Raw genomic sequence first — 14,783 nt, forward strand, 5'->3', positions numbered from 1 at the left:
TGATTCCCAGCCTCACTGCTCCAAGAAGCATAACACCACAATTTCTTGGGACCAATTATGTTGCTGTCAGCACAAATGGAATGGCTATAATGTCAGGAACATGAAGGGAATGAAATCAACAGTGAAGGAAAAGAAAAAGAAATCCACTGATAATGGTGACTCATTGCATTCTTCATACCTATATTACAATAATATGATTGGGGAAAGGAATAGCTCAGTGGTTTGAGCAATAGCCTGTTAAACCCAAAGTTGTGAGTTCAATCCTTGAGGGGGCCATTTAGAAATCTGGGGTACATCTGTCAGGGATGGTACTTAGTCCTACTGTGAGAGCAGAGGACTGGACTCCATGACTTCTCAAGGTCCCTTCCAGCTCTATGAGATAGCCTTATCTCCAACAACAGGGTCCACTGGACTAATGTAAGTGTTTGGATAACTGTGAAAATGACACAGCTTGATAGAGTAAACATCCAGCAGTCTCACCATTTTTGGTTTGTTGATTAAAGGAACAGGCCACCAATGCTTGTTACTACATACAAAAGTAAGATAGCTTTCTCTTGAGGATTGTTCTTTATTCAAAGTAAGGAAGCAACTCATGGTACAGATTGAACCTCCAAAATTCAGGACTCTCTGGTCTGACAACATCGGGCAGGACCATGGATGTTGTTGAATCAGAGAGCCCTGGCACCCAGGAGTGCAAATCAGCTGGGGGGACCATCCCAGAGAGCCCTGGCCAGGCAGGGTAGTAGCAGAGCCGCCAGCAGCAAAAGTGGGGCAGCAGGCAAAACCTGTCCTAAGAATCCCTGGAGGAGCACGGCAGAAGTGGGGCAGCCAGCAAGCCCCGTCTCCGGGATCTGCGGGGGAGCACAGCAAAAGCTAGACAGCTGGCAAGCCCCATTCCTGGGGATTCTTGTGAGTGTGGTGGGAAAGCAGGTCTGTGGCAGCTGGGGAGCTTCATCCCCGAGGAGTCCCAGCAGGCCAGAGCCCAAGTCCAAGCCCTACAAGCTGGAGCCCAGTGGCAATGGGGCCAGTCACAGAGAGGAGAAGCATCCTCAGAGGCCAGTGGCAGGGGACTTCTCCTGATCTGGCCAATTCCCTGATTTGGGATGGATCACAGCCCGAGGGTGCTGAACAAGGGAGCTCTAACCTGTATTTAAGGAAGAATCAATGTTTGTAGACCTAATGGATGATTTTTTGGTCCCAATACTGTTATTTATATGAATCAACTCAGTGCAAGTATGCTAGATGGAAATACTGGCAGATTTCACATGAAATTAACTTTTTGAAAAATCTGGATATGTTTCAACTAGTTGCTGATTCAGACTTTACTGGAGATGCATAGGAAACAGTAATCTATGACTACTTCTCCGTCACTGCAAATAACAGTTATATTAGGTGAGAAACTCATGTACATGTGAATCTGTTCAAGCTGGGAAGCATGTGCAGACTCCCTCAAGGACCAAGAACAGCTAGCCAAGATAAACAAAGCATATGCTAAAGATGAAGTAGAGTGAATGGCATTGGACACTGCTTGTAGAAAAAACACAGTAAAATTGTATTACTCAAGGTGTGTTATTGTTGTTGCTGTTTACAACTATATATACCTGAAAGATTATTTCCACTCTTGTTGAAAAATTAAAGAACATAAGAGAACAGCTGAAATCTGGAGAAAAGGAACAGAGTTTGCACTGAAAGCCATTAAACTCCAGTTCTAGTAGCTATATCAAAAAAGCAAATTAGGTTTCCCCACTAATGGCAAGTAAGGAGTTTTAAATTTAGAAAGGAATGGCTTAATGTGTCAAATAAAGTGTCCCACCAGTCAAAAAATATAGACAAACATTATGTAGTATTTCACTTTTTATAGTTGACCAGGAGCACCATTACACTTAAGACTTAGGCAAGCTTACAGTTTAATATACAATTTAAGTTTTAATGTATATTTTATGGTTATGCAAAGAAAGATGTGCAAAGGAATAGAGTTAAGTTGCCATGAAATCCCTGACTCCTGTATGATTAACATCTTTACAATTAAGTTAAAACTTCTGAAACAAATTCTTAGGACATGCTATACAAATATAGAAAACCCAAAGACTAAAATGTTTCACCTTGGTTGTACAAGATAGCAGAGAATCATCAAGGAGGATTTCATCACACTCCTCAAAAAAGATCTCTGTACTAAAGCATCCAAAATCCTACCCCAAAATTGGCATTATATGGTCATTCTGGATGTGGCTGATGGACATTTGTACCATTTAGATCTACTGGGTTAAAATTCATGTGGACTAAAAGGACCAGCTGGCATATAATCATTTCTCCTCCCATGGAGTTTATAAGTGACTCCAGCTAATACATGAAAATCCTAACAGTGCACAATCCTAATAGATCTGGTTGTTTTTCTTGGAATTATGACTTCAGCTATTATCAAGTTACCAAAAAAACCTTTTAGCTTGGATGGCAGAAAACATATTATAAAGACAACATTAACTTTTGAAATAAATAAGACAACACAAGTGAGGATTACACAAAAAATTAACAAAATGAATATTTCTGTCTTGTTCCACATCCATAGCCTTTTTAAAGCTGACAAACCTTTTATATAACCTCATGTGTTGCTCAGATTTCCATACATTTGTCAGACAAAATCCCTTCTTAAAATGAGTGCTAATATTGTATCCTGCTCTGTTTGATCCTGTCAACCACTGCTCAGGGCACTGTAAGTCATAGACACACAAATCCATCAATTGTGACTCATTATTTTCATGGCTACCTTATGTTGTTCATAATGACTTCCAGTGTAATAGCACGTTTTTTCCCCCTCGAGAGAGATATTGAATACTGCTACAATTGCCAGAATTCAATCAAATCTACTCAAAACTACATTTATAGAACACTAATCTTGTCTGGTGTAATTATTCTTTTTGTATTAAACAGGAAGATAGAAAACACAACTAAAAGAAACCCTCTCATAGTTACAGACAGTTGAAGGCTATTTATATATTTTTCTCCCATCATGGAGAGGTAAGGTTGCCATTTCCTTATAATGGACCCATTAACAGTTTTATGATACACTGAGGCAGGATGTATCAAGTTCTACATCTCCAAGGACTAATAATGAAGATTAGATCACAAAAATGTATTTTTACAAAGGAAACAAGTGTACTTTAACTAATTTTCTCTAACTCAGCTGACTGCATTTTCACTCATATAAGAACTTTGTATCTTATTTATTTGTAAAGCTGAATATTAGCATTTAATTTGAACATGCTTTATGGAAATCATGATTCAGAAGTTCATTCTGAATATATACTCCATGACATAAAAGGAATGCAAAGATAAAAGATTATACACAATTCATTTAAAATAGATAGCAACGTATTTTGGAAGTAAACTATATTAGCTGGGTACTAATCATTAAAAGGACAATATTTAAGGGCAAAGATTACAACACTTTCACAAAACCAATATAATTAAAACAGTCTCTATGTTTCTCTTTCTCTCTCAACAAACTGCCTTCCATTCTAGCAAAACTTCTTATAGAGGTTCAAGACGCAGCTAACACTTAACAGCAGTTTAAAGAACCAAGACACAGACTACCTAGGGTGTGAATAAAGAGATGATTTAAAAATATTTAACCAATTTGAAGGGATTACAAAAACTGAAATTGCAAAAGTGGGCAATGAAGCACATATTACTTCCTTGTCAGGTATGGCGATGAGCATAGGCTAAAATACCTGGCTAAATTGAGCAGGAGTCATATCTCGTGCTCCAGCCCATGTAGGCTCAAACTCCTGCTTAGTTCTTTGAATTTAGCTTCACTAACAAATTAACAAAAACCAAAAAGAAAAGCAAAATTATTTCATAATTCCATGCCTAACTATAAACAATTATCACTAAAGTTTAGTTAAAACTTTAACTAAAGACAAATTCTCTTAATAAGAATGCTATTATAAACTTTTCTGTATGAGATGCAAGTATATTTTACTAGGGATGTCAATGTGTAGCCTGGTCTTATCAGTTAATCCTGTTGACTACACACATTCCCCACCCCTTGCTGTCTCTGTATGAGAGGTAGCAAGAAGGGAGAGGTGAGAGCTGGTGCCCATGGGAAGCCAGCTTTAAGCACCCTCTGTCTGTGGCAGGCCCAAGCTTCACCATAGACAGAGGCTGTTCCTCAACAGCAGCCCCTGTCCATGGGGGCCCAAAGCCCCCCTCAGACAGAAGCTGCACTAACATCCCATGTGGCTGCTTGTACCCCCCATAGACAGGAGCTGCTGCTGCCATGGAGCAGCCTCTGTCTGCGGGAAGCTCAGCCCCAAGTTGATAGAGGCTGCTGCCACCCCACGCTGCTGCCTCTGATAGAAAAGCAGGAGCACGGGGTGACAGGGGTCTCTTCAGGAGTGGGGCCAGGAGCATACTGGCTGCCGGCCTTACCACCGGGAATTATCAAATAGTTGTGTAACCGCTAAACTTTAATGTAGTTACATGACTATTCAATTACGCGCTATGTAACATCCCTATATTTTACAAAATAAATCGAGTGATTTAAAAACATTACACCAGCCAAAATCTCTATTATAATAATAATATATGGATATACACCATCTCATAGAGCTGAAAGGGACCTTAGGAGGTCATTGAGTCTAGTCCCCTGCCTGCACAGCAGGTCCAAGTACCATCCCTGACAGATTTGCCCAAGATCCCTAAATGGCCCCCTCAAGAATTCAACTCATAACCCTGGGTTTAGAGGGCCAATGCTCAAACAACTGAGCTATCCCTCCCCCCAAGGGATGGTTATTGTGATTTTAGTACCATATTTTCTTGGCTTTTTTAAAACAATGCACTTTCCTCAAAGGAGTGTGAAACACTCACACAAACAAATGAAAATGGATCTACCGAGGAAACAGTGAAATTGGCTATACAGAAAGGGCTATCAAATATATAAAATAAACAAACTTGAGAAAAAATTATTATTTTGCTTTCCTTCAGTTGTAGTAGTCCTACATACAACTTCCAACAGCAGTGGATTTAAAAAAAAATCAGTCATAAACATTATATTGAGTTGATTTTCCACACAAATATAATGTCAGAATGTCAGATTAAAAGCTGTTAAACTATTTTTGCTGGGAATTGGAAACAGAGGATGGATCACTTGATGATTAGTTATTCTGTTCATTCCCTCTGGGGAACCTCACACTGGCCACTGTCAGAAGACAGGATACTGGGCTAGATGCACCTTTGGTCAAACCCACTGTGTCTGTTCTTATTTTATTCTGATCGTATTCATTGGTCTTAAACAAAACTCCCAGCACAAGAGGATTGCTTTGCCTACACAAAGTCACATTTACTTCAATAGAGGTGATGAAGATGCCAAGTTCTATCCATGTACAGAATCAGTTCCTATTCCCAATTTGACAGTTCTTTTAAAAATTAGAATGCAATAATGTTATTTGAAAGGATGACTCAAATAACATGGGCTCAGGAAGTAACCAACACTGGGGGTTTTCTTTTCTGTTTTCCAGCAGTGTAAACCCACTCTGATGTTATCTGGTTTTCTTTGCTTTACTACTTGTATTGTAGCTCTTGCATTGTGACACTTTCAGGAAATAACAACCTTTGAGGAAGAACACGATCAACCTCAGATTATTTTGTAGGGATTGTTCCACCAGCCAAACCATTCCCACCAGTTTAAACAGCACTATAAAATATTGATACAAGCTACGAACTATAAAATGTTTTTACATAAAACTATGAAGTATTCACACTATCCACTCCAGTTTGGAAAGAACGATGTGCTGTCAAATTGGTGTGACCCAGGAGCAGAAATTCTGTGATTGCTAAACAGTGTTTCCTCTAAGATTTTCCATCTGTGAATGGAGTGAGTTTTCTCTTGTGCATCAATATTGATGTCATATGTGCTTGTTCAGATGTGTGCTACTGTGGCACCCATCAGTTACTAACAATATATATATTGTTAGAGCTAGCTGTGTAACAGGACAGAAAATGGGGCAGGAGCTAATACATCTGCACAGTAAGTGGGGATTTTTTCCATAATTTAAAATATATTTAAATTATATTTTAAATTGTTATGGAAGAAAGTCCCACTTACTGTGAAGATGCATTAGCTTCGGCCCCATCTTCTGCCCTGTTACACAGCCAGCACCCGTCTCCTCCTCCACCCCTACACTGTTCCCGTACCAGCCCCAACTCCTTGCAGCAGCAGCAGCTGCCCGCCAGTCCCACGGCCCCAATCCCAGGCAGCAGCAGCAGCAGCAGCAGCAGCAGCAGCAGCCCACCAGTCCGATTGCCCCAACTTCTAGCAGCAGGAGCCGCCAGACACATGGCCCCAATCCCACGTGGGGGCAGCTGCCCACCTAGCAGCCTCAGCCCTGGCAGCAGCTGCCTCCCAACATGGCTTTGGCCCCAGCGGCAGCCAGAGCAGTCACCTGCCACCGCAGGAACGGTCATGGACGGGGCCCCGACCCTGTCCACCACACAGCCCCAGCCATGGGAGCCGCCATGCCACTCACCTTCCAGGTCCAGGAAGGTGAGAGCTGCTGCACAGCTCTGCAAAGGAGGTGGATGGGATCAGAATTTTTTGTACGCGGACACGCAGGAATGCACCTTACAGGGAACACTGTTGTAGATTAAACAAAACTAATGCAAATCATCTAGACACTTGCAGAGAACATTGGGTTAAACAATTACAGCTCTCTCATCTCTTTGCTGGTAAATGTAGCCAGGAAAATACCTCTTATATGCTTGAAAGTAAGTTTTAGCCACAAGGTAAGGAAAAAAGTAGGTTCATAAACAAATGGCACTGACCTGTCTGTAAGTTCCTTCTAGCAAGGTGTCCAGGTGTTGGAGCGGAGCAGGGGTTTTGTCTTTGAATCGAATTAGTAATCGTCGTTCAATAGCTCTAAATTGTATGGCTCTTTCAGACAAAAGTTCTTCATATTTTTCAGCATTCATACGAAGCTATAATTTTTGGAGTTTCAAAAATTCAGATTAACAGTTTGATCCAGTAGGTGGATTTTTACCTTCAAAACACATTCAAAGTGAAAAGTCTTCCAAGAATTTTATTCTTGTTCTAAGAGTATTTAAAAATTCAAATAGCCATCTTTTACGGTTACAGTGATTACACACAGCTTCTATTGGTATGGTTAATTTCACATTCACCGTAAGATCTACCAATGGGGTTGCAATAATGCCAACTCTATCAAATTGAAAATAATTGTGGCCACAGCCATTTGTGATAAGGTACAAAAATCTCATTATGAGGTCTTATGACAGGAGTTAAATTTACTCCTCACCACTAGCATATGAGGACTTCTCCTTAGTTCAGTGTGCTGTGTCTGTGGCATATTTGAATAATGTATTTAAATATAATATTCACTGCATAGAAAGAAGGATTATAACTGTCTGTGAATATGATTTAAAGTATTAAATGCTGCCTTCACTGAAATTAGATTTTCTCTTTTTGGAAAACCTTCCATTCTCCCAAACATGCAAAGGTCAAGTATTGCAGCCACTATTCTTGAAATAACTTCAAAAACTTGTGAAGATGATATATCAAATATCCAGCCAATAAGAATTCATACAGTTATCTATATACAGGCAGTCCCCGACTTACGCGGATCCGACTTACGTCGGATCCGCATTTACGAACGGGGCTTTCTCGCCCCGGAGGTCGAGGTAGCGGATTGCTACCTGCGAGCTCCGGGGCGAGAAAGCCCCGTTCGTAAGCTGCTCTGGTGCCCCTGGTCTGCTGGAGACCGTCTCCAGCAGACCAGGGGCACCGGGCGGGTTCCCGCGCTTCTGAGGCTTTGCCAGAGCAAAGCCTCAGAAGCGCGGGAACCCGCCGCTGCTGCCGCTTCAGTCCGGGTGCCTGTGGTCTGCTGGGGACGGTCCCCAGCAGACCACAGGCACCGGGACTGAAGCGGCAGCAGCGGCGGTTCCCCGCGCCTCTGAGACTTTGCCAGAGCAAAGCCTCAGAGGCGCGGCACCCTGCTGCCGCTGCGGCTCTGCTCCCTGTGTCCCCGGTCTGCTGGGGGGGGGGGGCGCGGCTAGTGTGCCCCCCCCCAGCAGACCAGGCTTTTGTTTTGGACCCAGGAGCAGAGCAGCTGGGGCGCTGCCGATTGGTCCTGCAGCGCCGCTCTGGACACTACTGGACCAACCCGGCAGCACCCCAGCTGCTCTGCCCCAGGTCCTGATTCAGCCGCTGCTGGTCAGTTTCAGCAGTGGCTGAATCAGGACGCCTGGGGCAGAGCAGCTGGGGTGCTGCTGGGTTGGTCCAGTAGCGCCGAGGAGCGGTGCTACTGGAGCAACCCAGCAGCACCCCAGCTGCTCTGCCCCAGGCGTCCCCAAGTCAGCCGCTGCTGAAACTGACCAGCGCTGACTACAGGAAGCCCGAGGCAGAGTTGCTCTGCCCTAGGCTTCCTGGAATCAGCGCTGATCAGTTTCAGCAGCAGCTGACTTGGGGACGCTTGGGGTTCTTAAGTTGAATCTGTATGTAAGTCAGAACTGGCGGTCAGTTTCAGCAGCGGCTATCTGGACGCCAGTTCCGACTTACATACAGATTCAACTTAAGAACAAACCTACAGTCCCTATCTTGTACGTAACCCGGGGACTGCCTGTAATGATCTACTATATTTTCCAGTGCAAGTCCCTATAGCAGAATAATCACATAAAGACATTCTAAAAATCTGCATCTCTGGCACTAACAGGAGTTCTTCAGATTAGATACTTTCCTCCATATGATTGGCACAATGCAATCAAAAATGAATATTACAAACAGTCTGCTCTCAAGATATGTGTAATATGACATTAGTCTTCCCTAATGCTTCTCAATTGACCATGAAGAGAGACCTGCAAAAGGATATTGGTATAACAGAAGATACAAATCATGGTAGATCGATAGTCAACATGATATCCTTATAAGATAGTTCACGGAAGCTAGAGCAAACTAAGCAGTACCCATGAGAGTTGGAGGAAATGAAGAGGAAATTACAAAATCTCAGATGATACTCTTTGCAGCTCAAAAAAAAAGGAGTCTGCCAAAAATTAAAGTGGAGGAAAGCATGAGGATTGCCTCAATAACTAAGAACAGAATTTTTCTCCTTTCAGGATAGAGGAAACTAGATAATATTGCTGCACCTTCGCAAGCCATCAGAATGAACAATGGCTACAATATGTTATTTGGTGGTAATCTACTATGTTGATAATCACACCAGTTTTTCAAAACTTCAGAATGTACTTAGGCTTTTTAAGGCTTGAAGAGTTAATTAACCAGTTAACAACATTCAACCTTCTGTTTTTCGCTCTCTAGGTTTGTTACTTTTCTGATTGTAGTTAGTTAATGTGAGTTTTGCTGGCTTCACTGATAGCAGAATGAGGCTGACTAATACAAAGACTTACAAGCATTTTCGCCAGCTACAATGGAAAATGTAATAAAAGATCAAAATGCTAACATCGTGGAAAACAGGCCTGATTCCAATTCAACAAAATGAGGCAGGGATGTGTCTTGGATACTTAAAATGTAGGCAGAGACAAATACATGTCAACAGAGTCTCTAGCTAGAAACTCTCTTTTCTGTTTGCCCAGCATCCAAGACAACTGAGCCCTAAACTACATTGCATATTTGGGGCAACTCCTAGAATATAAATGATTAATAATTTCAGCCTCTCCACAATTCACTCAGTAACAGTCACAGAAATTCATATGTACAGGCAGTCCCTGGGTTACGTACAAGATAGGGACTGTAGGTTTGTTCTTAAGTTGAATTTGTATGTAAGTCGGAACTGGTACCTATTGTAGGGGAAACTCTAGCCAAACATTTCTCCAGAGCTCAGTTTTATTCTCCCACACCTCACTTCCCTCAGTCCTTTATTCTCAAGCTGAGGTGTCTGCTGAGAAAAGTCGCTCCGCGTCTCCCTGGTCTGCTGCGGGGGGGGGGCGCTAGCTTCGCGTCTCCCTGGTCTGCTGGGGGGAAGCAGCTAGTGCGGGGTTGCCTCACCCCGTTTGTAAGTAGGGATCCGATGTAAGTCGGATCCATGTAACCCAGGGACTGCCTGTATACTAACAATTTAATAAATCTAACAAATAAACTGTTATATTATTAAAATAGAGTAACACTCATGCTTTGGCATCTTTTGGGATCTTCAATACCCAAATGGCAGCACACTGTTGCCAAAAGAGTGGGCTATAAGCTATAATACATCATGAGCCATAAGCCAATATTACAAACAGACACAGTCTCAGGCAAGCAGAGCCAACAACCTCTGCAAGCCCCTAGGCAAGATGGAGTGGCTGGCTTTGTGCTCCCAGAAGGGGCAGGGCCAGGGCAACCATAGTAGCAGTGGCAGCAGCCAAGAGCCCCAAACTCCTTTGAATTTATGGACCCCAGAGCACCTTTGCCCCTCCCATGTCAGCAGGCTTGGCTCAAGCCATATGAACTGTGTCTTAGATTAGCCAAATAATCACGTTCACAAGACTTAGCCAAATGATTAAAAAGCAAAATTAAATTTGGTTATGACTTTATAAACTGTTTTGGATCTACATGTCAAGTACATGTAGGTTAAAATTATATTCCAAGGTACACACATTTTTTCCCCCTTTTTCTTGTTTTCTGCCTCATTTTGGTCAACACAATTTCTCTAAAACTCAGGTGGAAGCAGGAGTACACTTTCACAACTCATTTGGAGAAACTACAGGAGAATTCAGACATTATGACAGGATCTATGCAGGGCCTTCCAAAACTTTACAGTATCCTGATTGGAACTAAGGGGTGACACATGGGGGGGCCACAGAGGGTCAATGTGCTCCAATGCTATGCGAAAAGGAGAAAGGGAAACAGCAATCAACAGATGGTTCATCCAACCAGCCTGGGTCCCATACTTTAGGGGGCCCTGCAGGGCCCAGGTTCCCTAGTAGGTGGGGCTGCACTGGCAGTTGGGGTCAGACCTGCCTCCGCACTCACCAGCAGGAAGTGAAGTGACCTAGTTCCAGCCTGTTCCATTCCCAGCTGCATTACACACACTATAGATGGCTACTAGAAGCAAAGTGACGCAGCTAGCAGTCAGTGGAGCAGAGTGGGCTGAAATTAGTTCACTCTGCTTACCACTGCCAATAAGTGCCATGCTATGCCCCCAGGCTGGGTTGCTCAGGAACGGGGGCCTGGGAGAAGAGGTGGAGTGTGAACAGAGCAGGGCTTGGAAGGAGACAGAGACACAGGGGAAGGGACAGACAGAGAAGGGAATAGGAAGAACCTGGGTGGAGTAGGGGCGGCAAGTGGTAGGGCCGCCCCCCAGCCTAGGAGTGGTGCAGCAAGGAATCACATGGGAGGGGGCAGTCAAGTGGCTGGTGCCATCCCTTGTGTCCCTCCCCAACAGCTGCCAGTGCTAGAACTTGTGACTTTTTCTATGATGTCTCAGAATGATGTAACAGCACCACAGAACTTTTAGAAATTGTCTTGAATTTTTATGTCAGTGTCGCACCATCTTTGCCCTATATACAGTATTTAAAACAGAGTTCAAACAGCTATTCTCTTTCACACCACTTACCAAATTCTAATTTACTTGGGATGGTCAACAGTACTGTTTGTTTGGTCTATTTTTTATTTGATTTACACAAGCTGGCTAAAATATTAGGATTTTTTTACATCATGGTCAGGAGGGAAACAATAGGCTTTGTGTCTGGGCCAACAAATGTGTGTCATGATTTTGCAATGCTGCCTTAACAAAAAGAGGTAACGGGAAGTCAATATTTTTCAGTCTAAAGGGATTTTTATGATTAATAAAATGAGTCAGTCTAAACAACTGTTCATGGCTTCGTTATTAAGGCATTAAATTGTTACAAACAGCAAGTGTAAATTAGCACATCAATGACACATTCCAGAGCCAGTCTCACCACTAAAATTATGTTAACAAGTGAAGAATTTAGAACCAGATCATGGCTGGCTCCTGTCCAGGTGCACAACATGGAGAGTGCACAGAGTATCATCCTCACTTGTACCACTTTCCCATTGAAACCATATGCTCTCTCAATCACAAGGTTTGATCAGGACTAAAACATGCTCCACCTTTCAGAAATTAAACAGAGAATAAGGATTTTAGAATAATTTTTAACAGAATTTAACATTTTTGACAGCAGTGGCTAATATAGAGTGTCTTAAACCACTAGACAATTTTAGCCATTATTACATTTAAGCATCACTGATTTACATAATTTTGTATTAAGAAATTAACTTCCATAATAAGTAAGTGCTTACCACTAATAGTGCTGTTTTACTCTTTAAAGATCTTTATAAACGTTTATTAATCTTAACATCCCTGAGATGCAATTGTGACAGATAAGGCAATTATCTTCCATATCCTTGGGAGACCTCATCGAATTAAGTCTAAGTCTTTTCAGAGCTAGCTGTGATACACTAATTGTTTATGTATTATTTTGGGTGATATGATATCAACTTCTCATGGGAGGAGACATATGTTAGGCATACTGTCACTGGTTCATTCTCCTGCACATCTACTAATGTAATATATGCCATCAAGTGCCAACAATGCCCCACTGCTATATACGTCGGCCAAACTGGACAGTCCCTACGTAAAAGAATCAATGAACACAAATCAGATATTAGGAATAGCAATATACAAAAATCTGTAGGGGAACATTTCAATCTTCCTGGACACACAATTGCAGATCTAAAGGTAGCCATCCTGCAGCAAAAAAACTTCAGGACCAGACTTCAAAGAGAAACTGCTGAGCTACAGTTCATCTTCAAGTTTGACACAATCAACTCTGGATTAAACAAAGACTGTGAATGGCTTGCTAACTACAAAAGCAGCTTCTCCTCTCTTGGAATTCACACCTCCAGATCAGCTACTAGAAGTGGGCCTCATCCTCCTTGATTGGATCCACCTCGACATCTCCAGCCTGATTCTGGCCTGCATATTTATACCTGCCTCTGGAAATTTCCACTACATGCATCTGACGAAGTGGGTCTTTGCCCACAAAAGCTTATGCTCCTACACTTCAGTTAGTCTATAAGGTGCCACAGGACTCCTCGCCGCTTATGTTAGAACTGTGGGTTCAAAGGACTATATACTGAACAACGTGCCAGACAAGAAGGGACTTTTGGGGTAAGATGTGTAAAGGGATCTTTCTGAGGAATGTGTATGGCACGATGAATGCACCATCTTTGTTTATGCAAAATTCCATTTTTTTTAGGCTATCCCCTGAGGAATGAGACAAATCAGACTATTCATGGTTTTTCTGGTTCTAAATTAGAGACAATCATGAACTTGTAACTACAGGAAAAAACTCAATGTGGGTTTTGAAGGACTGACACCCACCAGAGCTGAATTTTGGAGTCAGGAGGACTATTAGTGAAGCTTTTTGTTATCTACGTAAGTTATTTTATTGTTTTTAACATATTTTCTCTGTAATGCTTTCACCTTACAAATACATGTGCTTGCTTAGAAAAGCTATGTAGTAAGGTGTAACTGTGGAAAACTGCTCATAACCTCTGAGAAGAAAGCAAAGCATAGCTCTGACCTTCTAATCAGTTTGGCTCTCTGAGGATATCAAAGTGTAGGCAGGGGAACTGTGAACTGTGGTAAAACCCTAGTCAGGACGGAGAAACATGTAGGTGTCTTGCAAAAAGAGGTGATGGCGGAGGAGCCAGGAGGCTAGAGTGAGTCCCTTTGGTGCACCCTAAAAGAGGAATACAGGTGCAGTTGCTCTGAACTGAGAATGTGTGTAACACCAGTAAATATCCATCTTCCAGATGTGGAAACTGAGACTGAGATGTTAAGTGACTGGCCCAACATTTCTAAGGGAGTCACATCAAAATTAAGACATCACAATTCACATTCCTGAGTTCAGTCCACTAGGCAAGACAAGCTTCAAGACAGCTGCACTACGGGTTCTACTGCAGTAGATCAGAAGTTCATTATTAAGGCAATGAAGGTCGCCCTGGTTAATACTTGGAAAAATACCAGAACTGTGGTAGGGATTAGGGACAACAGTAAGTAAAACTGACTATTAAAAAGTAATGACATATCTATTAACAGCTTAAATATTGCGAGACTTACCTCAAAATGGTGATCAATTAGTTCAAAATATTCTTGTAAAGGAACTGAACCAGAAAAGATACATGTGAAGTCTTTACTATTTTGCTTCTTGAAATGTTCTTCAAGACGAAATATGAGCTCTTTCGTGATTAGCCAAAGATCTTCTAATTGTTCACTCTGGATTCTATAGCGCTCTTTAAAAACAAAAAACAAACAAAAACATAGTAAAGAAAGAAGCCATACATATTAGTTCATAAATTGCAGAGAAGTCATTATACACAGAAAGTAGTCCAAGTTGTGAAATATTTCAAACATATTTACTCTAAGTTATCATGAAGGAAACATTTTTTGTTAGTGCTGTTTATAAAATGTTCTGATGTTTCACCAATCTAAAAATGCTTCTAAATTACTATCTTTATGATTTTATCCACATTTTTCCCCACACTTAATAGTAAAATTTTGTAGCAAGATTCCAGTTTTCTAAGATCTGAATCAGGTCAGTTGTTTCATGCAGTTTTAAGTCCCCAAAATGTGATTTCATTAAAATAAGTACCTAACTAAAAAATGATTTCTTTTAGTCACATGTTACAGTCTTAATTCTACAACAGCAATATGAAACTGTTTACTTTCATATTTTGACTTTGTTGTCCCAAGAGTAAAGTATGAAACTATGTATTGGTTGAATGTTATTTATTATAAACCAAGCAGTAGATCATG

The 14,783-nt window shown here is 41.7% G+C and overlaps 1 protein-coding gene across 6 annotated transcripts in view; it reads right to left on the reverse strand.

The window, feature by feature from the left end:
- BBS9 (Bardet-Biedl syndrome 9) overlaps positions 1-14,783 on the reverse strand; it is a 511,458-nt gene that overhangs the window by 334,114 nt on the left and 162,561 nt on the right. For 5 of the 6 annotated variants that reach the window (XM_075921761.2, XM_089776553.1, XM_089776550.1 and 2 more), the window contains 2 exons: positions 14,088-14,260; positions 6,820-6,972 (listed from right to left, as the gene is read on the reverse strand). In XM_075921761.2, coding sequence (XP_075777876.2) covers positions 6,820-6,972; positions 14,088-14,260 — 326 coding nt within the window. The remainder of the gene's footprint in view (positions 1-6,819; positions 6,973-14,087; positions 14,261-14,783) is intronic. The other variant, XM_089776552.1, reaches the window with a different exon arrangement.

This window comes from Pelodiscus sinensis, chromosome 2, assembly GCF_052426305.1.
Source record: "Pelodiscus sinensis isolate ZL-2025 chromosome 2, ASM5242630v1, whole genome shotgun sequence".
Lineage (NCBI taxonomy): Eukaryota > Metazoa > Chordata > Testudines > Trionychidae > Pelodiscus > Pelodiscus sinensis.